General features: G+C 44.1%; 1 protein-coding gene across 1 annotated transcript; it reads left to right on the plus strand.

Moving 5' to 3' along the window:
- Positions 1-1430: 1430 nt before the first annotated feature.
- Positions 1431-26909, plus strand: znf598 (zinc finger protein 598). Its single transcript, XM_055651112.1, has 12 exons — positions 1431-1682; positions 5805-5917; positions 7649-7778; positions 8431-8642; positions 10266-10483; positions 11100-11196; positions 13326-13510; positions 14804-14873; positions 16129-16850; positions 20049-20199; positions 22398-22542; positions 23593-26909. Exons 1-12 carry the CDS (start codon positions 1446-1448, stop codon positions 23938-23940), a joined length of 2628 nt encoding a protein of 875 aa, XP_055507087.1. The 5' UTR covers positions 1431-1445; the 3' UTR covers positions 23941-26909.
- Positions 26910-27552: the final 643 nt, after the last annotated feature.

Consider the following 27552-nt stretch of genomic DNA (forward strand, 5'->3'; position numbering starts at 1 on the left):
CTTCACATTTATACTCTCAAATATGCACAATATATATTATATACAAATGTTGGTCTCCTGTTTGACTGTTCTCCTTGTCTGATATATAGAAGTTAACTATCAGTCACATCTCGTTTAAATTATTCCTGTAGTCCCACCTGCCCTCTAAACGTTTCCTATCCATGCACCTGTCCAAATGAATTTTAAATGCTGCTAATAGTAACTGCATCAACTACCTCCACTGGAGCCCTGCTTGTACATTTTGGGAAGGAGATAGAAGTAGGTAGTCCGGAACTGGAGAACAGTTGGGTTGGAGGCTGTGGAGGGGAGATGGCTGGAGGTGATGTCTGAGATGGTGGCTGTTCTGTCTGTGGGGTCATGTTGGTTGGTATGAGGAGCTGGCGCCTCGCCTCAACGCAGTGGAGGTCAGCCTGCTTTCCTTCTTCTACTTCTTCTTCTTCTTTGTAGTTTTTTTTTTGCGGTTGGCAAACAACTTTTTAGTGCATTACCGCCACCAACTGGTATGGAGTGTGGATCAAATAACATTATAACTTATATACTAATAACCTAAGGTTACACAAAAAAGCTGGAGAAACTCAGCGGGTGCAGCAGCATCTATGGAGCGAAGGAAATAGGCAACGTTTCGTCCCGAAACGTTGCCTATTTCCTTCGCTCCATAGATGCTGCTGCACCCGCTGAGTTTCTCCAGCTTTTTTGTGTAACCTTCGATTCTCCAGCATCTGCAGTTCCCTCTTAAATACTAATAACCTATATCTTTCCAAACAAATTGGTTACCCTGAGAAAAAGCATTAGGATTTGATAGCACTTATATGAATTCTTTTGTAAAATATCTATTAAAACAAATTGTACTTTTTCCTTTCTGAATCGTTCACTCATTTGTCTTCTTTCTTCCTCATACCTCTCACAATGTATAATGACATGCTCTCTTGTCTCTTCTTGCCCAGCCTGCTTTCCTCAAGCGTGTTCTACCTTTGTTTTCACCCGCCGGGGGGGCGGGTACACGCGAGTTTCCATTCATCAGGAGACGGCGCAGCCAACGAGCGAAGTAAAGGAACCAGCGACCGCCATCTTCGACTCGACTCGACTCGGCTCGACGCTCAGAGCGCACGCGCCCACCTCGCCGCCCGGCGCGCTGCGTCACAGGTCGCGCCCCGCCACCCGGCGCGCTGCGTCACAGGTGCGCCCCCACCCCGCCACCCGGCGCGCTGCGTCACAGGTGCGCCCCCACCCCGCCACCCGCCACCCGGCGCGCTGCGTCACAGGTCGCGCCGCCACCCCCGGCGCGCTGCGTCACAGGTCGCACCCCCACCCCCCCGCCACCCCCGCCACCCGGCGCGCTGCGTCACAGGTCGCGCGACGTCAGACGCCCCCGCCGCCCTGCGCGCTGACGTCAACGGCGGGGTCAGGGCGACGAGGCGGCGGGACGGGAGCTGACAGACTCCGGCATGGCTTCCAACAAGGACGGAGCCAAGGGCCGGGCCTCAGCTCCAGCCACGGCCCCTGCCCCCGCCCCCGCCCCCGCCGGGCCCGGCGCCGACAAGTTCTGCGTGCTGTGCTGCCAGGAGCTGGATGTGTACGCCGTGGGCAAGTGCGACCACCCGGTGTGTTACCGCTGCTCCACCAAGATGCGGGCCCTGTGCGGCCAGCGTTACTGCGCCGTGTGCCGCCTGCAGCTCGACAAGGTGAGGGCGGGGGGGGAGGGGAACGGGGAGAGAGAGAGGGGGGGGGGGGGGGGGGTGCGTGAGGCGGAATGGATCCGGCCCCTTCCCCGTCCGCACTCTCACTCTCCCTCCACCACTCCCCCACTGCTCCCCACACACCCCCTCCCCCTCACGCCACTCCCTCCTTCCTCTCCCTCCACCCACCCCCTTCCCCCTACCCCTCCGCCCCAACTACCCCCCTTCACACCCCACCCCTTTCACTTTCACCCTTCACCCCTAACCCCGTAACCCCTTCACCCCCCACCCCCCTCCCCCCCCAGATCCCCCTCCCCTCCTTCCCCCCCCCAGATCCCCTTCCTTCCCCCCCCCCCCCATCCCTCCCCCCCCCCACCCCCCCTTCCCCCCCAGATCCCCTCCCCCCCCCCCGATCCCCCCCCCCCCCCCCGATCCCCTTCCTTCCTCCCCCCCCGATCCCCTTCCTCCCCCCCCCCCTCCATCCCCTTCTCCCCCCCCCCCCCCCCCCCCCCCCCTCTCTTCCCCCCCCCCCCCCTCCCCCCCCCCCCCCCCCCCCCCCCCCTTCTCCCCCCCCCCAGATCCCCTTCCCCCCCCCCAGATCCCCTTCCCCCCCCCCCCCCTGATCCCCCCCCCCCCCCCCCATCCCCTCCCCTTCCCCCCCCCCCCAGATCCCCTTCCCCCCCCCCCCCCCCCCAGATCCCCCCTCCCTCCCCCCCCCCCCAGATCCCCTTTCCCCCCCCCCCCCCCAGATCCCCTTCCTTCCCCCCCCCCCCCCCCAGATCCCCTTCCTTCCCCCCCCCAGATCCCCCTTCCTCCCCCCCCCCCTATCCCCCCCCCCCCCCCAGATCCCCTTCCTTCCCCCCCCCCGATCCCCTTCCTTCCCCCCCCCCCAGATCCCCTTCCTCCCCCCCCCAGATCCCCTTCCCCCCCCCCAGATCCCCCCCCCACCCTCGTCCCCCCTTCCCCCCCCCCCCCAGATCCCCTTCCTTCCCCCCCCCCCCCAGATCCCCTTCCTTCCCCCCCCCCCCCCAGATCCCCCCTTCCTTCCCCCCTGGATCCCCTCCCCTCCCCCCAGATCCCCTTCCCCCCCCCCCCCAGATCCCCTTCCTTCCCCCCCCCCCCCCAGATCCCCTTCCTTCCCCCCCCCCCCCCAGATCCCCCCCCCCCCCCCCAGATCCCCTTCCCCCCCCCCCAGATCCCCCCCCCCCCCCAGATCCCCTTCCCCCCCCCCCCCCCCCCCCCCCTTCCCCCCCCCCCAGATCCCCTTCCTCCCCCCCCCCCAGATCCCCCCCCCCCCCAGATCCCCTTCCCCTCCCCCCCCAGATCCCCTTCCTCCCCCCCCCCCATCCCCTTCCCCCCCCCCCCCAGATCCCCTTCCTTCCCCCCCCCAGATCCCCTTCCTCCCCCCCCAGATCCCCCTTCCCCCCCCCCCCATCCCCTCCCTCCCCCCCCAGATCCCCTTCCTCCCCCCCCCCAGATCCCCCCCCCCCCCCCCAGATCCCCTACCTTCCCCCCCCCCCCAGATCCCCTTCCTTCCCCCCCAGATCCCCTTCCCCCCCCCCCCCCAGAGATTCCCCTCCCCCCCCCCCCCCCTCCCATATACCCCTTCCTTCCCTTCCCCCCCATACCCCCTCCTTCCCTTCCCCCCCATACCCCCTTCCTTCTCCCCCAGATCCCCTTCCTTCCCTCCCACATATCCCCTTCCACCCCTTCCACCTCTTCTCTCTCTCTCTCCCCGTCCGGCCAGACCATGAAAGGCCTCTCTGGTGGCTGCGTGCTTGCAGCCTGAGCCAAGTGTCCGGGCCACATCCTTGTGCACCTTGAGCGGGTGACTTTATGAATCTGAGAATATAGTGAAATAGCCAGTCTACTAGTTATGAATTTTGGTTATCGAGTCGTCTTGTCTTACAGCAACATGAGAATTGGAGTATCGTGTGCAATTTTTGTCCCCTAATTTGAGGAAGACATTCTTGCTATTGAGGGAGTGCAGGGGATATGGGGAGAAGGCAGGAATGGGGTACTGATTGGGGATGATCAGCCATGATCACATTGAATGGCGGTGCTGGCTCGAAGGGCCGAATGGCCTACTCCTGCACATATTGTCTATTGAATCAGTGCTTTGTACAAAACGGACATCACACCCCTTTTGTGCTGTCAGTTACCGCCTCTCCAAATACCTTGATGTGCATGCGAAATACGAGGATTGTGGGTGGAAATTTAAAAAAAAGACATTGACATTCTCTAACGGTTAGGATCGTCAAATCTCCCTCTGTGTAGGAAGGAACTGCAGATGCTGGTTTAAACCGAACATACACAAAAAGCTGGTGTAACTCTGCCAGCATTTCTGGAGAGAAGGAATGGGTGGCCTTTCGGGTCAAGACCTTTCTTCACATCCAAGAAGGTTCGGTATGAAAGTTCTTCAGTCTGAAGAAGGGTCTCGACCTGAAACTTCACCCATTGCTTCTTTCCAGAGATTCCGCCTGAGTTACTCCAGCTTTTTGTGTCTATCTTTGGAAGTTAGCAGGCGGTGTCACATAACCGGTATTGCGACATGTCCTAGTGCATTGTCATATAAACGTGGGTGTGATTGACAGTGCCTCTGCTTTATAAAATAGACTTTTGTTTTCCCCGTGCAAGTAAAGTATAAATCAGAAGTTACTCATTATGCTGACTTTTGCATTGGGTATTTAAATGCAGTGATCATTTTGCATCTCAAAAGTTTTTGGGGCGTGGCTATTTATTGTGGTGCATTGTGTACATTGATCTTGCTTTTTGCTGCTGTGGATGTTGGATTATTTTCTGTACCTATTATCATTTGGTGCAAACATGATTCAGGTGCTCAGAGTTTCAACCAAGAGATTTGTAATATTATGCTATACAGTCCCCATTGGAAAGCAAAATTATGCTTTTCCACAGCCTGATGTGCCGACATTACTATTAATTTGGTGACTGATTCAAATAGCCTCTCAAAACTCTGGAAGATCCAGATAGGCACAAAGAAGGGCCCACCTCGAAACGTCACCTATCCTTTTTCTTCAGAGATGCTGCCTGCCCACTGAGTTACTCCAGCACTTTGAGTCTATCTTCAGTATAAAGCAACATCCTCAGTTCCTTTCTACACTAGAAGATCCAGAGTGGAATCCCCAAATTCATTTGAACCATAGAATTGAACAACATGGAAATGGGCCATTTGGCCTAAATCGTCCATGCTGTACCAGGGGCAGCCTTCTGCATTAATCACATCTTCTTGCACTTAATCTATGCCCAAGTCTCTCCTCGTAACTGAACTGGACCATCCCGAACAATATCCTGAGGAAACTACCTCTGTTTCCTTTCCAGCTCTATCACATCTTTCCTATAGCTTGATGACCAAAACTACACAGTTGAGGTCTGACCAATATTTTATAACATAACTTTCCTATGTTTGTATTGGATGCCCTGACTAATGAGGACCAGTGTGTTGCCACCTTTAAAGATCTATGGGCATGTACTCCCAAGGTTCATCAAAATTCCTTAAGACCCTACCATTCCTGGTATATGACTTGGTCTCATTGTTACTCCCATCACCTCACCTTTGTTAAGAATTTTTTTTTTAGCATGAAATGCTGGAGTAACTCAGCAGGTCAGGCAGCATATCTGGAGAACATGAATAATGACATTTTGGGTTGGGACCCTTCTTCAAACTTAGATTCTGCCATCTGCCATTTTTTGGACCATTTCACCAAATCGTTGATATCTCTCGGCAGCCCAAGTCTCCTTTCATGTCATCAACAATTCCATGAATCCTCCTGTAATCAGCAAATTTACTAATCGCATAAGCCCACATACACTTAAGTCATTCACGTACATTACATACAAGGGTTTTCAGCACTGATCCTGCATCCTGTGGGATACCATGTTCTCTTTCCTCTTTATTTATGAAGACTTGCTCTGAACTTTCACCTGCCCCCTTCTCCAGAATTCTCAAAATACAAAGTAATTCCTTCATGAATACTGATCACTGGACTAATGGGTAGAGATAACCACAATGTATTTTTACGGATCACACCTAGTGATTATAGTTTTGTAAATATACTAATCTCATTCATGTCAGTGCACTTTTTTCTGCCTGTCATTTGTTCCATTCAGGTTGCGTTTGTGAAGAAAATTGCTCCCTATTCAACAATAGGAACTCATCAATTCCACCATGAAAAGAAATATGACATTTACATTGCTGATGGAAGGATTCATACTCAGTTCAGGTAATTCATAGTCACAATAAAAAATAATAGAATCTCAAAACAGTTATTTTTTAAAATATTTTAATAATGTTCTTCATAACTTTTTATGTGAACACGTTTTTGTTCATTCTGTCCAGACACTTTGAGGGTAGACTTTCTTTGTCATGGCACATTGGATCTCATGGAGGAGAAAATGAGCAGCATAAACGTGCAGCCATATGGTTTTTATGTAATAAAAATGGGTGGATAATTGAACCGGTTATTTGCATGGTGGAAGGACTTTGCAGTGTAATAAACATTTGATAGGATCAGATCATATTTGTTTATTGTCACATGCGCAATGATACAATGACATTTCTCATTCATATTAAACTTGTAGAGTAAATAGTATCTAATAATGATCAAAACAACAATACAAACAACACTATCTGAAAAAGAAAGTGAACTTGCAACAACCCTTTAGCAGTATTTTGAGGAGTGAAATATTCAGTTCTGTTTTGTAACAGGTTAATTTTCTTCATAATCTCTTTACAATTTAAGATCTGCCTCCCTGCCCCATGAGCTGATTAGCTCTTTAAACACAAAATTGCAAAAACATATTTCTTAAAATTAGATTCAATTAGATTCAAGATTAGATTCAATTTATTTATCATTTGGACCCCTTGAGGTCCAAACGAAATGACGTTTCTGCAGCCATACATTACAAACAAATAGACCCAAGACACAACATAATTTACATAAACATCCATCACATTGCTGTGATGGAAGGCCAAAAAACATCCATCACAAAGTGCCCCCGACTGGCGATAGCGATGCGAAGGGTGATGCCAGGTTGCACACCCGCAGTTGCAGAGCCTCCGAATCGCGGGGCGGTGATGTCAGCCCCCGCTCCAGGAGCTCTTCAACCCCGCAACTCGGGCAGGAGAAGTCGCCGTTGCGGGAGTCCTGAAAAGCGGTCTCCCTCCAGGGACCCGCGGGCTCCCGGTGCCGCCGTCCGTCAGACCTGCAGTTGCAGCCTCCGAATCTCCGGAGGTCGGGCCGCAGCAGCGCTCCACCACCGCTCCACCCGCTCTGGACTCGGCCAGCTCCGTGACGGTGAGGTGAGTCGTCGGCACCAGAGCCCCTGGTCTTCTCCTGTTGGAGGCTGCTCCTCGTTGCAGCCCCAACGACAACGGAGACCCGACAAAGAAAAGGTCGGGTCTCCCGTGCAGGGAGAGATTTAAAAGTTACGCCCTCCCTCCCACCCCCCCACACACACACACACCCCAACAAAAAAAAATAACAAAAACTACATAGAAACATAGACAAAAAATAATAAAAACGCAGACGGGCTGCAGAGGCCGCTGCTGACGAGAGTCGCGCCGCCTACCGGGGAATGAGGGAGAAAACTTGGAAGCGCCATGTACCGACTGCTGGGAAGCTAACAATTTGTCTTCACTTTCCCTGTTCGCACTCTGTAAGCATTATTAGACAGCAGTGAGAAGCATCAATTCTGAGATTTGTTTCACATATACATGTATTATTCTTTCTTTACACTCAATTGTGATATAGCTAGGTTGTATTATTAAATAAATCTCAAAGAAAGTGGTTTTAATTAAGCTTTATTTAACAATGATACTACCAATATAGCTGTGTTGGAATTGTATGTCTGTAAATTAAAGTTCAATTGGTTAAAACTAAGCACAGATATTTCAAATTCAATGTATTTTATATTTGTTTGATTCATACATTATTGCTAATCATTTATTTTAGGAAACTCTTACAACATGACTGCTCAGTATGTCTTGAGTCAAGACCCTTTAATACTTTTGAAGAATTAGAGTATCACATGAGGAAGCAACATGAGATGTTCAGCTGTAAGCTGTGCGTAAGACACCTCCAGGTGAGTTACCTGATCCTGGTTTTAAGGTATTGGTTGTCTGGTGTTGTCACTCGTGTTATGCGAGTCTACATGCCAACTCCGACTCCCAATTCCTACATCTGCGCCCAAGATGAGGTGTTCCATTCCAGGACATCCGTGCTGTCCTCATTCTTTAGGGAACAGGGGTTCCCCATTTCTATCATATATGAGGCCCTCACATCTGTCTCTTCGGTATTCCACAGCTCTGCTCTTTCACTCCCTCCTCTGATATTTTCTGCAGATGAAATCAATATTGACATACTGAATTATTTGAAGCTAACACTTAGAGTCATAATTATACAACACAGAAACAGGCCCTTCGGCCAAGCTTGCTCATGCTGATCAAGTTGCTCCATCTACACTTGTCCCACCTGTCTGCGCTTGGCCCATATCCCTCTAAATCTTTTCTGTCCATGTCCATTGGTGTTCTAGTATTTGTCTCAGCCAACTCCCTAGGCAGCTTATTACATGTACCCACTACCCTCTGTGTGGAAAAGGTTGTCTCTCAGATTTGGGTCAAGATATGCGGGTGCCAGAGGGGAAAGGAATTGGGTGCTTGGGGCAGTGAATTGGAAGGAAAGTTATACTACATGGCTATTACTAATAGATTATTTCATAATTTAATGATTTTCAGATTTTCAGCTATGAACGGAAATGGTACAGTCGCAAGGACCTTGCTCGTCATCGAATACACGGTGACCCGGACGATACTTCACATCGTGGCCATCCTTTGTGCAAATTCTGTGACGACCGATATCTGGATAATGATGAATTACTGAAACATTTGAGGCGCGACCACTACTTTTGCCATTTCTGTGATTCTGATGGTGCTCAAGAATATTATAGGTGAGTTGGTCAATGACTCCACATCTACAAAAATGGCAAGCAGGGTTGTGGTTGTTTATGTTTGAACAGCACAATGGAGCTTGTGGAGGCATGAGAGAATTTGCTGATGCTGGTTCAACATGCTTTATCCCAAACAAAACTCCAATCTTTTCATCTAGTTAATCCAGGGTGGATATTCGCAGTACAAAATGGGCTACAATTGTAAAGTACCATTCGTAGACTAAACTGATGACCAGTGAGAAGTGACCATATCATTTATTACGTTTATAGTAGGTTGCAATAGGTTGCAATTGTGTAGAAAGAGCTAATAGAATAGAATAGAATCTTTATTTGCCACGCAACCAGGGTTGGTGGTATTTGGGTTCGGTACATGATGGTACACTGCTTTAGTTACATACCACTAATAACACAGATCACCGTAATAAAGTGCATCCATACCACATCACAAATCACAAATCTCACCAACAATACATAGTGCAAAAGAACAAACAAAGACCATAGACAAGACACTGTATACATCAAAAGTCATATTGTCTGATTATTGGACGGAATTAAGAGTTCTTATTGCTGAGGGGAAGAAACTGTTTTTAAAGCGGGTGGTTTTAGTAGCAAGTGACCTGAGAATGTGATTGTGTTCCATGTTGACTTTTGGCGCAGAACCTCAAGAATATGGTCTTCCACTTCAGTCTGATGGTGTCTGAAGTCGATATGTAACACAACATTAAGAATTAGATTTTTTTTGTTTCCTTCATTTGCAGTATTCTCATCATCCCACTCCATAAGAAACCTATTAAGTTTAACCGTCTCTTTCCTGAAACCAAGTGGACCTAGAAGTTGAGTGTTTAAGGGTCAGCACTGCTGAACTCCACCCTGTCCACCCTTGCTGTCAGAAGGGTTCTCTGGTTAATGATCAGCAGTGGAAACTTCGGCTAATTCATTTTGCATTTCGTATCTTCAATCTGTAATTAATCTTTTAGAATATATTAAAATTGTAATAATTATATTAAATAAAATGAATCATTTTATGACAATGTTCCCAGGGACTTATTATGATGAACGTTTGACGGAACTGGGCCTGTACTTGCTAGAGTTTAGAAGAATGAGGGGGCACCCTCATTGAAACCTACTCAATAGTCAAAGGCCTGGGTAGACTGGATATGGAGAGTACACAAAAATGCTGGAGAAACTCAGTGGGTACAGGTTGGATATGGAGAGGATTTTTCACTAGTGGGAGAATCTAAGACCAGAGGCCATAGTCTCAGAATAATAGGATGTACCTTTATAAAGGAGATGAGGAATTTCTTTAGTTAGAGAATGGTGAACCTGTGGAATTCATTGCCACACACGGTTGTGGAGGCCAAGTCAATGGATATTTTTAACGTTTTGAGGTTGAGGTTCTTTATTAGTAAGGGTTTCGAGAGTTATGGGGAGAAGACAGGAGAATGGGGCTGAGAGGGAAAGATAGATCAGCCATGATTGAATGGCGGAGTAGACTTGATGGGCCGAATGACCTAATTCTGCTCCTACAACTTATGAATTTATGAAGACATTCTCTAATTTGGTGTACACTTATCGACATTATTTGAACAATCCCAGAAAATGTGCGTTTTATTTTACTTGCAGTGATTATGATTATCTTCGTGATCATTTCCGTGAGAAGCACTACCTTTGTGAGGAAGGGCGTTGCAGCACGGAGCAGTTTACTCACGCTTTTCGCTCTGAAATCGATTACAAGGCACACAAAGCTGCCTCCCACAGCAAAAACAGAGCAGAAGCCCGGCAGAATAGACAGATCGACCTGCAGTTCAATTATGCTCCTCGACATCAAAGGAGAAACGAAGGTAACAGATTTCTGATGGCTGACTAGTACATTTGCACCTTGTGCTTCAATCATTCTGACTTTCCACATCATTATTTCAAGTTAACTTTGAGAAAAGAGCTGAAAAAATCCCCAAAGTGCGTACAATTAAAGAAATTGTGCCGTTTAACCATTGTTTCTCTGCAGATGCTGGCTTTACACTTGGGGAAATCTCCTGATCGCCTATTTCTCCCTTTTCTTTACTTTAGACTTAGACATTTCCAATTTTACCAAATTCAGGTGCTGTCCGAACGGAGCTTGTATGTTCTCTCTGTGACCATGTGGGTTTTCTCTGGGTATTCCAGTTTCCTCCCACACTTTAAAGAAGTACATGTTTGTAGGTTAATTGGCTTCTGTAACATTGTAAATTGTCTCTAGTGTGTGGGATAATGTTAGTATACGGGGTGATCGCTGATTGGCACAGACTCAGTGGGCCGAAGGGCCTGTTTCCATGTTCCATCTTGAATGTCTACAGTAAAGTCTGATTAAACCGAATATGTCTCTATGCTCGAGTAATATGTTGACAGTATTTGCAATTCTGAAGATATTTTGATTTTTGTCAGCCCTTATTCATAGCTTGGTGTTACTTTTTGCTCTAGGTAATGTGGGTGGAGAGGATTATGAAGAAGTGGATCGATTTAATAGAAGAAGCCAGAACAGAGGACAAAACCGTCGAGGCAGATGGAAATATAACAGGTAGTGTTTTGTGCCATTACTAGAAAGTATTGCAAACTCAAATGAACCTTGTGAAGATCTCAGTAACCACAAAATACATTTGGATTTGCCTGCTATTGTTCTGTATACTGCCACGATTTCTAGACCACAAAGCATATTTGCTTCCATGTGTGGCTGTATAATTTTATGTCCAGTTTTCCCTTTACGTTTGAGAAATTCATCTATATAGCCAAAATCCCACGGATTTAAGTGTAGGAAGGAACTACAGATGCTGGTTTATACCTAAGCATGCACGAGATTTCTCCGTGGATCCGCAAATTTTGAAATTCGGTAAAGAAAAAAAATCTGTCTAAATCTCTGCAATACATGGCTTTCCGCGAGACAGTGAGCCGCTGCGCCGATGGTTGAGTTGATTTTAGCGGAAAGCAGGTGTGGGCCGACCGTCTTTGCATACGCTGTAACTGTACGGCCTTAATGTGACTTTGGTGTAAACAAGCAAGGAGTTGGTGACATTTTTAGGTATGATTATCACAAATTTTATGTGTAAATGAAGAAGTGACAAGCAAGTAAAATGTTACACAAAAAAGCTGAGAAAACTCAGCGGGTGCAGCAGATCTATGGAGCGAAGGAAATTGCCTATTTCCTTCGCTCCATAGATGCTGCTGCACCCGCTGAGTTTCTCCAGCTTTTTTGTGTAACCTTCGATTCTCCAGCATCTGCAGTTCCCTCTTAAACAGCGAGTAAAATGTGTTATTTTAAGATGCAAAAAAAATTACAGTATGAATTTTGGGTAAACAGGCAAGAAAACGGTGTCATTTCAAGGTACAATTATCAAAAAATGGCTGCATATAGGGAGGCGTTGCTTTGGAACTTTACTGGGGGCAATGACCCCTTGACCCCCCCCCCCCCTTTCCCTTCCTCTTTTTTCTCTCTTCCTCTTTTTTCAGTTTTTCCTGTTTTATGCCCGCTAAGATAGACACAAAATGCTGAAGTAACTCAGTGGGTCAGACAACATTTCTGGAGAAAATGGAATAGATGATGTTTCCTATTCCTTTTCTCCAGAATGCTACCTGATCCACTGAGTTACTCCAGCGTTTTGTGTCTATCTCATGACTTTTTATATGTACATTAAAAACAAGGGAGAAGGTAGGACCACTCAGTGATGTCATTTTAATGTAGGATAGAGTTGGTAGAAAATTGGCTATGATCTTGTATCAGGGCTGAGAAGCCTGTTCCTATTTCTGTCTCTTATTGTCTTTTCGACGATTCTATTATCCGATTTTCCCCAGATACTTCACTTGCAATGACATGTCTTCCTCTTCAGTCAAAATGCCTGTGCTCCCCATCAGGTTAAACCAGCATCTGCAGTTCCTTTTTATTGCTGTTGGTAGTGTAATATTGGTGGCAAGGCAGAAGGATCTTGCCAGACCTACACAATGGTCCTATTGTGCATTGAGAGATCAGATCTCTGTGTGATTATTGGAATGCCTCTATATCCAAATGCTCTTGTGGCCTGTGGCACCTTGGACACCTCTAACAAAACATTAAACATCGAGGATGGTTGCTCCCTGCCTGCCTGCTTATTTAAAAGATGGGTGTTGGCAAGAAATGGTTGGTTTCTTTTCTCAACCACGCTCTATCACGTACTTCTATTGGGGCCATTGGCTCAACCTTCCAAAGGCTGAGCAGCAGCAAATACTTATTCTGAGATCTCTTAAGACGTAATGGTTAAAGACATTAGCGCCTATTAATGTGAAAATATAGTGGAGCATTGCATCCTGAGGTTCAATACAAATAGAGGTTCTAAAAGGGACGAAATAGGGCAAAACTTAATATCAGCATTGAAGAATCAACTGAGAATAGCGAGGGTGGTGGTAACTAGAATGATCGCTGCTTGAATTGTTCGCTGCAAATTTATTATAATGAACTGGATATTACAACTCTGGTTTCTGTCTGGTTCGAGGGTTCTTTATTTGTCACGTACAACTGCACAGTGACATTCTTTTTGCATACTTACACATGCAGGCGCCGCCACGTTTTGGCATCATTTCCAAAGTCGGGTCCGCCCACGCGCACTGTCTATTGCAGCAGCTCCCGTAGTGGTGTCTCCGGTAGTGTGATTGGTAATTGATTTACCCTTTGGTTTCCAGGGAGGAAGAAGATCGAGATGTTGCTGCAGCTGTACGAGCATCCATAGCAGCACGGAGGCAGGAGGAAAAGAAGCAGGCTGCCTCAAAGGAAGAGACCGATAGTGGCAAAAGCAATCATTGTGAAAAAGAAATGGATGAAGCGTGTAATGCTAAGAGTGTGGTCAAGTCGGCTAGTGAGACTACAGGTCTGTTTTAGCTCTGCTGTTTACTTGTGCATGATTTATACTTGTGGTTTAATGCACGTTTACTCCTGTCTGGATGTGCTCTCGCTGACTAATAATAATTAAGCAGAAAGAATGAACAAATGGGTGCATGCAAAGATTTCAAACTAATCAACACAGTTGGGTACACCTAGATAGTAATTTTTCAAATGTAGACATCGGAGGGTGCATTAAACCAGGGGGAAAGGAGTTTAGTTTTAGTTTCTTGGCGATACAGTGTGGAAGCAAGCCCTTCGGCTTACTGAGTCTGCGCTGATGAATAATCACCCAAACACTAGTTCTATCCTCCAAACCAGGGACAAATTACAGAAGACAATTAACCTACAGGCCTACACATCATTGGATTGTGGGAGGATACTCCCATGGGCACAGGGAGAACGTACAAACTCCATACAGACAGCACCTATAGTCTGGATCGAACTCTGTTAATGCAGCAACTCTACTGCTGCCCCTCTGTGCCCCCTCTAAATAAACAGTACAATCAAAAAAGGTCTGGTTGCATCAATTGAAAGAGAAAGAGTTACCATTATCAGGCTAATTACGTGCCATCATAATCTGAGGTACCATTAAGATAAAAGGTCATCACTGAAATGTCGGCACTCTTTCCCACGCCACACTTGATACCTGCTGTACGAAGTTCTTCCTGCTTTTGATGTCGATTTTGGAAACGTATTACATTGCTTTTGGAAAATGCATTACATGTCGGTACTTGGTATTATAAGGTACAAATTCAGTGAATTATAGGAAGGAATTGTTGTGCAAAGTTAAATTGGTGTTAAGCAAGGTGCATCAATATCAATAGTGTAATATTCTTCTTTGATTTGGGTATAAATTAAATTTTCCTTTAATAGCTATATGCTTGAGTGCAGAATGTACATAGTCTCCATCTTTCTTTTGTTGATTGTTCTTTTCACAGAATTGGCTTTGAGTTGCTTCTATGCCTAAATCTTACTGTTAATGTATTCGGCCAAACATTGAACCATAACCAATGACTACTACAAAGGATTCAGTAACTGGGTAGCATTGTTTTTGGGGGGGGGGGAAATTGAAGCGTGCCATAGCTGGATTGACAGAATATTAAAATACCGTTTTGAGCTCACCTCCTTAAAGTAATTCAACAATTCATGTAACTGAGCAATAACAAATGACCTGTGAAACTCCTAAAATAATAAGCGAGTGTACTTAACTAAACCCAAAACGAAGATCATTGTGAAGTTTCAAACCCATTAATAAATGTTAATTTGCCTTTATTTAAAGGTACCAAAGAGACTGTGAAAGGTCCTTCGAAGCAGGAGAATTTCCAAGTGACTGCTGTACCCATCCCAAGGTATATAAGTGAAACTGTTCTGTAATTTGTACAATTCTCTTCCAATAGTTGCATAACTCAAATCATTTCTGGATATTCATGGTAAATATTTAATTGCAGGCTTTTTTGTGGAAATATTTGTGGGCCTAATGCCCCGTTCCTGAGATGTGCTGTTCTATTTTCTATGTGTTAAAGGTGGCAAATTGCATGTGGACCTTTATCGCAAGAAATTTGTCATTTAGAAATAAAAGGATTGCTATAATTGTGCATGGTATCGGTGTGGCAATACCACGGGTATTGTGCATGGTTTTGGTCCTCTGATTTAGGGAAGGGGAGAGAGTCAGAATCTTTTTTCCCCCAGTGTAGAAATATCAAACACTCTGGGGCATAAATTTAAGATGAAAAGATGCAAAGTTGCAAAGGAGATGTGTGAAGCAAGTTTATTGCACAGCAGGTGTCTGGAATACGCTGCTTGGGGTGGTGGTGGTGGAAGCAGATACAATAGTGGCATTTAAGAGGGCTTTGAATAGCAGTTGGACGTACAGGAAATGAAGAGGTGTGAATTATGTGCAGGCAGATAAGAGTTTGTCTTGGCATCATGTTCGGTACAGACACTGTATTCCTGTGTTGCACTGCTCTGTTTTTACAGACAAGCCGGTATTGGAGGTGTTTCAAGGGAATTTCACTAAGCTAATTCCTGTGGTGAGAGATTTCTTCAGAAGGGTCCCGACCCGAAACATCGCCGATTCCTTCTCTCCGGAGATGCTGCCTCATCCGCTGAATTACTCCCGCATTTTGTGTCTACCGGAGCTAGGATCCTTATGGATATTTAAAGAGGATAGATTTTCGATAGATCAGGGAATTGAGAGCTAGGAGAAAATGGCACAGAAGAGATGGAGGGTGTGGGGAAGGCCAGGCATGATCACTTTGGATGGTGGGTTAGACTTGAGCCGTCAAATTATCTAATCTTGCCCCTATTTTCATCTGTCGTTGGAGGTCCTGCCTTATTGATGAGGTTAAAATCTTCTTTTTTAATGAAGGATTGGAACATTGTCCACTTTATTATTTATGCCTCTGTTAATATTACTTGAAGATTATTGGAATATAATCGTATTGCTTTTTAGCAGACTGCGTTTAACAAATTTAAGGATTTTGTTTTTTCTACATGGAACTACAGATTGCATTGGTAATAAGCATTTTGGAATGTACAAAAGATTTTCCAACGCATGCAAGACTTTATACCTAATATGGTTCATTGTCGTTTTTGTTTTGGCAGTTCTAATCAGTTGATCCCTGTCCGCCTCAATGAAGAAGAATTTCCCAGTTTGTCTGTTTCGACACGTGCGAGTAGCACTGGCCCTCCTGCGACCTACACCTCTGCAGCTAAGAAAATTGCAACTTTTCAGGAAGAGGACTTTCCTGCCCTCGTGTCTAAGATTAAACAGCAAAAACCCACCGCATCTGCAACCGCGTGGACTAGTGCTCCCGGTAAAAGTGTTTTGAAAACGGTGCATTCCAGCAGCAACAACTCTACTCGAGTGGTTTCAAAGCCTTTAACGGCCAACAGCACCAAAACTAAAAGTAACATTGCTGACGAGGAGGACGAGGACGATAGGATTGGTTTGACCGCCCAGGAGTTCCGAAATACGCCAACAATGTTGGATATTTCTTCCCTGTTAACCACGTCAACACAGACCGTCTCGAAAGTTGGGAAAAAGAAAAAGATCGGGGGGGAGAAGCCGAACTCATCATCATCATCCTCATCTGACACAGCCGCGGCTAAAGCTCAAAAGGAGAATGTTCCGGAAATGAAACAGAGCGTGCCGGTCTCCAGTGTGTTGAATGGCCACACTGACAAACTGTGTACTGACAATGTAACCACTTGCCCACTAAAAGAACCACCTGGGTTTAAGAAGTCTGAAGACCATTCAAGTCCTTTAACTGAAGAAGAATTCCCTGCACTGGGTAACCCGGTTTTACCGAAAAAACCACCTCCAGGTAACCACTCACAGAACAAGGATTCATTCCATGCTAGATTAAAACTATTATGAACAGTGAACAAAGTTATGTGTTGGGATTTAAAAAATTTTTGAATGGTGATTCTGGCTTAGCGAACATCAAATATTTTAACTTGAGCAAAATATAAGCTTGTGTAATGAGTCAGAATTTTTTTTTTTCTTTTGCTAATCAATATAGTCAGTCATTGCCAAGATTGGGAAGCATTTCTGTAGATTTATTATGGCCTCACAATCTATAGTCTTTGGACCTGATCACCATTGTACTTCATTTAGAAACTAGTGCTAAAGAATCCTGCACTTGGGTTTTCTATACCGATAATTCCTTCAAATTATTTAAATTCTGACATTGCAAACTGTTGGCTCGGGGTAACTTTCTAAGATAAGATCTGTTCTTTATATGAACACTGAATAATTGTTCAAGTCTTTTCTGTTTATTATAGTTTTTCAGGTTTTGTTTAATGCATTCTCTTGGATGTGAGTATAATTGGGAGAGGGGCATTTATTGCACATTCCTTATTATTACAACGTGTTGCATATTAACAAGTTTTGGTCAAACATTTTAGAGGGATGTTATGAGTCGCCCACCTTGCTGTGGAAATGGGAGTCGTGTATAGTTGATACAAGCTAAGCAAAGTGAATTTTCTTCCATGAAATACGTTATTCATTTTGTCACAATCACCATTTACCCTCCAAAAACAAAAGTCTAGCAAAGCAATTGGTTTATGAGATGGTACCTTTTTGAGATGGGTTTCGGTAAACTTTGGTAATCACTGATTCTGGGTGAGCGATTGAAGATTAAAATCTGACCTCTGAACACGAGTCTTCTGCAGCCATGGGCACTCATTTTAAAAAGTTAAAGTATCCCACAGTGGCACGATGAGTTAACTGGAGAACAGCCAGGCCAAGTTGCTTGTGGCTTGGTTTGGGTTGGGTAATTGTGTTTGAGGGAGATTTTAATGTATAACATAGACTGCCTTTCTAGTGAAGTATTAAGGAAGTGCTAGGAATGTCGATCTTTAAAATAATTAAGCAAGCCGATCTGGGAATGCTTAAATGTTGTCCATTTTTGTATCACCCACCACTATCTGATCAGCACAGCGGTAGAGTCCCGGGCTCAATCCTGACCACAGGTGCTGTCTGTACGGGATTTGTACTTTCTCCCCGTTTTTCCCTTATTTTCCCCCTCCCCCCAAAGACGTAACGGTTAATTGGCTTGGTATCATTGTAAAATGTCCCAAGTGTGCAGGATAGTGTTGATGTGCGGGGATTGCTGGTTGGAGTGGATTCGGAGGGCCTGTTTTCATGCTGTATCTCCAAACTAAAATAAGCTAAACCTCTCAGCACCATATGAAATGTTAACGGGGTTTGGTTCTTGCTGGGGTGAGCCTGTTGCATGGAATTGCTGCCTCTTGTCCACGCAATCCAGATGTGGGCAGATGTGCAGGGCCCGTCTCGGGTCGTCTATGCCCTGGGACTTGACCTAGACAGTGTCCAGCCGAATGGGAAGGTCCTGCCCCTGGAACACCCTGATAGACCACCAGCGATGCTGGGGGTGCTCTTGCTGAGTGTGAAAACTGCCAATCCTTACAATAGTTTTAATGTCTCTGACATTGAGATCTAATTAAAATACTATTAAAGTAGAAGCAATTATTAGAAGTTAGTCAAAAGACAGAACACTTATAATTTCAAAAACAAAATTTAAGATAACATGTTTCCACTTGCCTCCTAATGCACAGGTTTAAAATCCTCATTGATTTTCACCCCCATTCCCAGCTCTTAGTAAAATGCTGGAGAATTCTGACAAAGCTGGACTCCGTGGTATCCAGCATTGGAGCAAACTTAGGGCTGATTGTCCAAATGTGCCTGAGGGTCTTGGTCTTTCCTGTTTCACGGCATCCACCTCAAACTGATGCACTTGTGGCCATTAAAACCATTGAATGTTGGTGACACCAGTCGGGACTGCCAACCAACGAACACGGTATCCTGTGCAGTACAGGTTCTTTTTTTCATAGCTGTGGGAACTAGTTCTAGAAATGCTCCAACTTTTGCCTTTTTATGCTGACATTTGAAAATAAAAGGCAGCACGGTGGCGCAGGGGTAGCGCCAGAGACCTAGGTTCGATCCTGACTACGGATGCAGTCTGTACGGAGTTTGTGCATTCTCCCCGCGACCTGCGTAGATTTTCTCCAAGTGCTCCGGTTTCTTCCCACACTCCATCGACATATAGGTTTGTAGGTTATTTGGCTTTGGTAAAAATTGTAAATTCTCCCTAGTGTGCTTGATAGTGCTAGTGTACGGGGGGGGGGTCGCTGGTCGGCGCAGTCTCGGTGGGTCGATGGGCCTGTTTCCGCGCTGTATCTCTAAACTAATGCAATAAATATTAAGCAATTTGAGATGGTCAGGAGGAAGGATAGGCAAGCTAAAATGAAACTGGGTGCTCACACACTCAATGCCTCATGACAATCAGTTCTTGAACTGTTTGCTAACAATAATGCTTAAACTATCCAGACCAAGCATTGTGATACTGAAGAACTTTCAAAATCATTTCACCAAATGATTGACAAAGTTGTTTACTGTCGTCCTTGCTGTCGATAGTTCTGCGTAGAAATGTTACCACGAGAGTTCTCCAGGCCTCAAATCTGCCATCATTTGAACAATGCGCTGCGTTGTTTTAAAATGTGTTTCAGGTTTGAAATGGACATTTCTGACGCTGTATGTACACTTCAGCCATTTTAAAACATGGTTCACTGCCATTTTATTTGTAAAGAACTAAATTCTCTGAGTCGGAATTGGAGCCATCTATGAAGCTGATTGTGTACAGGAGAATGGGTAAGTCCTTGTATCATTAATTGGCAGCCAGTGTGTGTGGAGAGGGTGAATCTCTGGAATTGGTCACCTATAGGTAAATATGACTGCAGGTTTAATGCTGGTGGATCAGTATAATGTTCCATTATGTGTAGGAAAGAACTGCCGATGCTGGTTTAAATCAAAGGTAGACACAAAATGTTGGAGCCAGTAGTCTGGGGTGGGTGATCGTGTGCCATTATGCTTTGCTTTAGTACCAAACTACTGTAATGACAAGTTTCTAACAACGGTATTTTCCTTTTTACATTAGCATTTCAAAATTAAAGCTTTAGCTAATTTCAGACATTTAATTCTGAATTTATTTTTTATCCAGGTTTTAACAAGTTATTACCAGTGAAGAGTCCACCATCCAACCTTCCTCCTCCACCAGGATTGTCTGCCCCTGTTAGTAAACCCCCTCCTGGCTTTACTGGTGTCCCTCTGAATTCAAACATCAGCGAGCCTATGATTCCAGCACCAAAACAGTATGTAAAATCCTTTCCACTGTGAGGCAGTTCTTCTTTTGTTATCCACTTCAAAAAAAAACAAAAAAAAAATCAGGGGTTCAGTACTGGTGGATTTCCCTGTCAAAATAGCACAAATCATTTCTTTTCATTTCTGGAGGTGCTTTAACTTGTTTAAATTTAATTTAAAGCTAACCCCTACTGCCAATAATATTGTCGCAGCGTTCGAGCATTAATCTTTTGTGTTGCAAAGTAAAGGACTGGTAATTTTTGTAAACTCCTGAATAGCGAAGTCCTTGTGCATGTACTGAGCTGCTTCCACGACAAAATCCAGGGAAGATTTTGCTGATTTGCCTGCATTTGTGTGGAACGCATTTTCTTTGCAGTGTTCTGTCCACAATGGTGGTTTTGAAAGTATTGCTTTGGCCTGAATAAGTGCTTTTATTTCTAATTCTACTGAAGGCGACATCAGTTATCTGTAGCAAATTGTGTTAGCCATCTATTTAATCTCGGAATAGTCGGCAACAGGATTTTTTGCTATTGGGTATAATGTAAATATTTCTTACTAAAAGCAGCAGTTTGTGAATGTTTGCATTTTGACAATGACTGGACATTTAGGTGCCCAGGGAATGGTGACTGAATGGTCGCAGTTTGGGATTTCCGAACTGCTTGTATGCATCTTGACTTCTACTGTTGCTTGGAGTTATTGAGTTGAGTGCATTGGCTGAGGAGATTTAGTGTAGACCGATGCTCTCTGACCATTTGGTATAGAGAGAAGTAATGCCTCCTGAATCTAGGGCCCCCAGAGGAAGCGAGATTTTGACTATGAAATCTGACATAGTTTTTCCGACTGGTGCAAGGATGTGTATGTGGGTTTTTTTTTCTTGTGGCTTTTTTGTTCCTTGTTTTCCCTCCATGAATGAAAGCTCATTTCTCCCATCTCATTTTCTCTTGCACTAAGGGGCTTAGTCTGGATGTTTTTTTTGGTTGTTATGTGGCCCCTAGACTAGGACAGTTTATATTATTGGGGGCAACATGCCAGGCAGTAGGTGTTCACAATTGAGGATGAGAACAAATGCATATGGTGTTATTCACTTCTGCCAAACTATCCTGACTACAGATGGTGGTTTGTGGACTGGGGCAAAATGTCATTAGAATTACATTGGTTAGAGTGTCAGAGCAGCTTCCTCACAGCGCCAGAGGCCTGGATTCAATTCTGACCTCGGGCGCTGTCTGTGTGGAGTTTGCACGTTCTCCCCGTGACCGTGTGGGTTTCCTCCGGTGTCCTCCCACATCCCAAAGACGTGTGGGTTTGTAAATAAATTGGTGTCCGTAACTTGCCCCTGGTGTGTCGGGAGTGGATGAGAAAGTGGGATAACATAGAACTAGTGTGAATGGATGGTCAGCTTGGACTCCGTGAGCCAGTTTCTATGCTGTATCTCTGAACTGAGTTGTACTCTGAACAATGCCCTTGAGAAAATAATTCACTGGGCATCAGAAACTTTGAATGAATGTTCTGACTGATAAATTTATAAGTACAGGGTATCTGTTCAGCACATTTTAGAAAGTTCTTTTTTAATGAATACAGATGTGCATAGTGGTAAACATGAAGTTCTGATATTTGGAGAGTAAGCATCAAATCCCCCTGTTCACAAGATAAATTGAAGTCTTTAGATACTGTAAAACTGCTACGGCGCTTCATAAAGATTTTGTGCTCTAGTATTTATTTAAATATTGCGCAAGAAACTATACAGCTCGGATACATTGAGGTGCAAGAAAATTGGGGTATTTTTCTGCATTGTTTTAGTTTGCCATGAAAAAATTTCAGTATTAAATGTATGAAATGTTGCTTATTTAAGTCCAAAGTTTTTTGCATTTATTAAAATTAGTATGTATGCTATTTTCCTTTGTTTATTGGCTCCACATGTATGGCATGTAGGCTGGTATAAATTGTAGTTCAAATTTAATGCTTATATATTAAAAAGGAAAATAATGCAAAAAATATTTTAAACTTTGGGGCGTTCTAGGTAATTCTTATACATCAGTGTATTGAGATGTCCAAGGATGTTCTGATTGTGACAGGACTGCATAGCTGGTGGGCTGGTGGAAGGGGTAAAAGTAGGAATGAAGGAGGCTGAGAAGGGAAGCAATGTAAGTTTGTAAGTTTTTCTTAATTTATTTTTAAGCAATTTTAAAGTAACCAATTTTTTAAAATATAGGTCTCCACCATCATCAAGTATTTACCTCATTCCGGAGAATTTTCAGCAGAGGAATGTTGATCTAATCCAGTCCATAAATACATTTTTACACAACGATGAAACAAAATTCAGCAAATTTAGGACTCAGTCCGGACAGTTCAGACAGGTAAGCTGCAAAAATAACACACAATGTACGAGAATTTCTCTAGGCCTCGTACTATCTTTTATAAGAGAATTCGGCAAAAAAATTTGTCCATCGGTAACTAGAATTGATTTGTGCAGGTGCCAGGGGTTTTGGGGAGAAGGCAGGGGAATGGGGTAAGGAGAGAGAGATAGATCGGCCATGATTGAATGGCGGAGTAGGCTTGATGGGCCGAATGGCCTAATTATGCTCCTATCACTTATGAGCTTATGAATTACATGAGTCAGAGTGGCACAGTCGGTAGAGTAGCTTCTTCACAGCACCAGAGGCCCGGGTTTGATCCTGACCCCGGGTGCTGTCTGTACGGAGTTAGGAACATATAAAATTATAAAAGGACTGGACAAGCTAGATGCAGGAAAAATGTTCCCAATGTTGGGCGAGTCCAGAACCAGGGGCCACAGTCTTAGAATAAAGGGAGGCCATTTAAGACTGAGGTGAGAAAAAACTTTTTCACCCAGAGAGTTGTGAATTTGTGGAATTCCCTTCCACAGAGGGCAGTGGAGGCCAAGTCACTGGATGGAGTTAAGAGAGAGTTAGATAGAGCTCGAGGGGCTAGTGGAATCAAGGGATATGGGGAGAAGGCCGGTACGGGTTATTGATTAGGGACGATCAGCCATGATCACAGTGAATGGCGGTGCTGGCTCGAAGGGTCGAATGGCCCCCTCCTGCACCTATTTTCTATGTTTCTATGGTCTCCCTGTGACTGCGTGGGTTACCTCTGCATGCTCCGGTTTCCTCCCACACTAAAGACTCGTGGGCTAATTAGCATCTCTAAATTGTCCCTAGTGTACCGGATAGAACTAGTGTACAGGTGATTGCTGGTAAGTGTGGCCTATGTTGGCTGAAGGGTCTGTTTCCATGCAGTATCTCAAAAACCACACTAACCACTTTTTGTGCACAATATACATAAATTGGTATAATTACAGGTTTTTGTCATTAATATAAATCTGTAGATTATGCATAGCTATATTAAATCAAACGGTCTGGTTGACTTTAATTTATTTTCCTTCACAGGGTCTGATCTCTGCCGTGGAATACTACAAGAGTTGCAGAGAAATTCTGGGAGAAAACTTCCTGAAAATATTCAATGAACTGCTTGTTTTGCTGCCGGATACAGCCAAGCAGCAGGAGCTTCTGTCCGCTCACAAGGACTTGAGGGTGCAGGAGAAGCCGGTATCAAACAAATCAAAGAAGAACAAGAAGAACGCCTGGCAGACCTCCGTCAACCAGGAGCTCGACTGCCAGGTGTGTCCCACCTGCCGCCAGGTGCTGACCCAGAAAGACTTTGTCGCCCACAGGACCTCCCATTTTGAGGACGATGAGTTTCCCACTTTGCAATCTGTGAGCAAAATCATCAGTTAAAAACAGCCATCCTTGCACTGCAGACCCCGGAGAGGGGAGGGGGGAGGGGGAAACCTCATTGAAACCATAGTGATGCACGTAGGTGGTGTGTGGATGCAATATACAGGCATATGTTGCTTTAAGGGAAAACCGGAGTGAATATGATAGTATAGTATATCGGGGAAAGGAAGGAAATGGTATCTGTGTATTGGAGAACCCTTGACACGATACCCAGATCCTGTTGCTATGCTGTTGTATATTAAATGCTGGTGCATCGTTAATATACTTGAATGTTTTTTTAAACTACCTTCTACAATTACAAAACGTAGTGAAGCGACTAAAAAAAGGGTCACTTTGGTTCAAAGGTATTGAATTGAAATTGGCTGATTTAAAAAAAAAAAAAGCTAATCAGAATGCTCAAAGATAAGATACATAATGCATAAACATACACCACTTTGCACATCAAAATGCACCAAAAAAATGAAATTGGTCTTAATTAATGTTAAAAAACCCCACCATGTTTTGGAATTGGGTTTCAATGCCGTGCAGTGCAGTGCAGCAATTTTTCTTTGTATCCCTTGTAAGGTTATAATGCACTAAACTTGGTCTAAGAGTTTCTCATTTGACAATATAACATTCAAGATACAAGTAACGGTTTAGGAACGAGAATTAAATGCAGGACATTGTGTTGCTGGATCACCAGACTTATTTTTATTCAAGTGTATGAATGGGTAGCTCATAAACCAGACCCTCGAGAGTTAGGACTTTGTTCTCTTTATTTAAACACAGTCCATGCTACCACTGCAAGGAATTAAATGTTGGTTGCATTTTCATAATCTGTATTCTGCAATTGAATCTAATATGTAGGTGCACAGGCCATATACATTTCATCACAGCTTCCAGTAATTGAGTTCTGAGAGTTGAACAGCAAAAGTGGGGATGTGTGTGTGACACGATCTATCTCTCCCAGCAGCTGAAAAGATGAGCCATTTTAATGTCATATTAAACGGCCCAGGCAGCATCATCCCAGAGTATGGTGATAGATGTCTTTGTGGTACACATGATGGTGGATTGACCTTTGATTTTGCATGTAATATATTTTGATTAGTGGTGGCTCTTGTCTATATCGCTATGAAAGTACTTTGATCAGTACTTGTATTCATTAATTTCCAGCGTTAAAGGATATTTTAGTGCCTTTTTTTTAAGTTAAAGCTTTAAAGTAACACACGCCCGCCATCTAAATTAAAACGACACATTATTGTCAGAAGTCACTTTATTCGCAGTGTTCCGTTGCTTCATTATCCCACCATCCCGAAAGCTTTGATTTCCAGTTCCGTAGGAATCAATCCCCTGCAATCTTAGCTATTCAGCTTCTACTAATGCCAGTGTTGGCCAGTAATAGATTTGTACACGGCAACTATATGGTCCATCCTTTTGACTCCACTCTTGCAAAGCAACCCTTCCAGGAGTTCTACTTATTGCTAGTTTTCATCAATTAATCCTGCACAGAAATAAACACTTTGGTCTTGCAGGAGAGAAAATTGTGTCCCCACCCTCCAAGTTTCGGAAGAACTTGTTTGCATCAATTTTATTGCAGATTGGAAATTATTACCAGGTTAGATCACTGTTTTATTTCCAAGGATCAACAATTCACAGAGGTTGGATGAGTTGATTTGATTTGGCTACGGGTGGAATATTTTCTTACCTATTTGGTCCATAATCACCACCCCTGATATCACACGTGCACTCTGGTTATGTTGAGTATTTTTTTTTAATATTTTCACTTTGAAGAAAAGATTCAGTTCCAGTTACAAGAACTAAGTAAAATTTTGATTTTTTAATTTTGATTTTTAACCTGTATATTCTGTACAAAAAAAAACCTGAACGGTAAGGGGAGAAGCATTTGCAATAATCGGAATGGAGACGAGCTGTAATGTACTTTTCGTTAGTAGTTTGTGTGTGCATTTGGCGGCTTTAAGAAAGCATTTAATTGGAAAATAACTTGCAGTGACTTTAGCTGTTGTACACTGGGCTAAATCATCTGGATGATGCCTGTAGCATTATAAACTTGTACTACTGAGTACACTAAATAAACCACCACAATCGATTTTGCTGCTCGTGTCATTATCAGAGTATTAATTTACAATGAGTACTCTGGTAATTGAATTAAAATGAATGACAAGTCAATGGAACAAATGATTGAAGAACAATAGTGATATACGTGTGTGAATGTTCAATATCGCTGTTACTCGGCTTTGGGTAAGAGATCATAAAGAAGCTTGATTTGGATCTTTGGCACGATAAACAAAATGACAGTCGAATATTGTGAAACATTGTCAAAGCTCAGCTTGGAATTTCTGTGGATATGAAGGTGGTACGAGGAGATCGAAATACAGTAAATTGGTGCAACTGGTGACATTTATGTTGTATTTCAGCATTTTGTGTCACTAATGCTGAGGTCTACCGTGGCCAACTCATAAAGCCTAGCTGCGTGGAAAGTGCTTGGTCTAGGCTGCTGATAGCATCATACATTAGCAGATCTTTTGGGAGACTTGGATAAAAGTCTACGTTCTAACATTTGAATCTGTCCATCATCTGCCACGTACAGTGGTGCCATAAAGTATCAATAGTTGGGGCTTGTATTCTGCAATGGTGGTCAACTTAAGCTCTGCTTCAGTTGCTGGATTGTGAAACATCTGCACGTATGTTACATGAGACTTTGTTGAAAACACTGTAACCCATGCAGTTCCTGCATTCAATTAATTAATGTTGATTTGATTGAAGACTGCCTCAAAAAGATATAAAGGAGTACATCCTGGAATTCTGAAAGGTGCCAATAAAAAAAAATAAAAAAATAGTTTATGCAATAAACGTCATATTTGTTTAGTGCTGCATTTTACAAAGGTTTGGACTTTGTATAAGCTCAATTTCCAATTTCAAAAGAAACACCAGGTACCAACAACTTGCAAATAAATACTATCTGCAGTGCACTGTGGACTCTTGTGGTAAATTAACATTTTCGTTTGCACTTCATTCAAGAATTTGTTCATTCACAAAGTGATGGAATGGGAGTGATGTGTGGTCGGGTAGAAGAATGAATTGGCCTGGCAAAGGTGCTTTGAATCTTTTGAATGGGATTAGGGTGGAGTGGTGAGTGTCTGGAACCCACTGGCAGGGGTGATGATTGAGGCAGATACGATATTGGCATTTCAGGAGACTTTTGGATAAGCATATGGATATGGTGGGATATGGGTAGCGTGCAGGCAGATAAGAGTTGGTCTTGGCATCATGTTCGGCACGGACATCGTGGGCCAAAGGGCCTGTTCCTGTGCTGTACTGTTCCGTGTTCTATCCATAGTTCCAATGACCACGACTGAAACAGTGTAAGAGCTTGCTATTTCAGTGAAGTAATTTTCTATCGTTTTAATGCTGGATAAAGAGGGGTTAAGAGCAGAGTCGTTTAGAGGGAGATTTACAGAGAATGGGGCTAAGCTAATGGTAGTCTAATTTTCAATCTTAAATTCCAAGGAGATTGGAGTAGTTTGAATGTCACGTTTAGTTTAGAGACACAGCGTGGGAACAGGCCCTTCGGCCCACCAAGTCTGCACAGGCCAACAAACTAGTGACTAGCAC

This window comes from Leucoraja erinacea, chromosome 20, assembly GCF_028641065.1.
Source record: "Leucoraja erinacea ecotype New England chromosome 20, Leri_hhj_1, whole genome shotgun sequence".
NCBI lineage: Eukaryota > Metazoa > Chordata > Chondrichthyes > Rajiformes > Rajidae > Leucoraja > Leucoraja erinaceus.

Bases quoted from the DNA above. Each gene is read 5' to 3' on its own strand.
- znf598 (XM_055651112.1), top strand. From the start codon at position 1,446: ATGGCTTCCAACAAGGACGGAGCCAAGGGCCGGGCCTCAGCTCCAGCC. The intron at 5,918-7,648 runs GTAATTCATAGT...CATTTATTTTAG, and splicing joins AGGATTCATACTCAGTTCAG to GAAACTCTTACAACATGACT. The intron at 10,484-11,099 runs GTAACAGATTTC...TTTTTGCTCTAG, and splicing joins ACATCAAAGGAGAAACGAAG to GTAATGTGGGTGGAGAGGAT.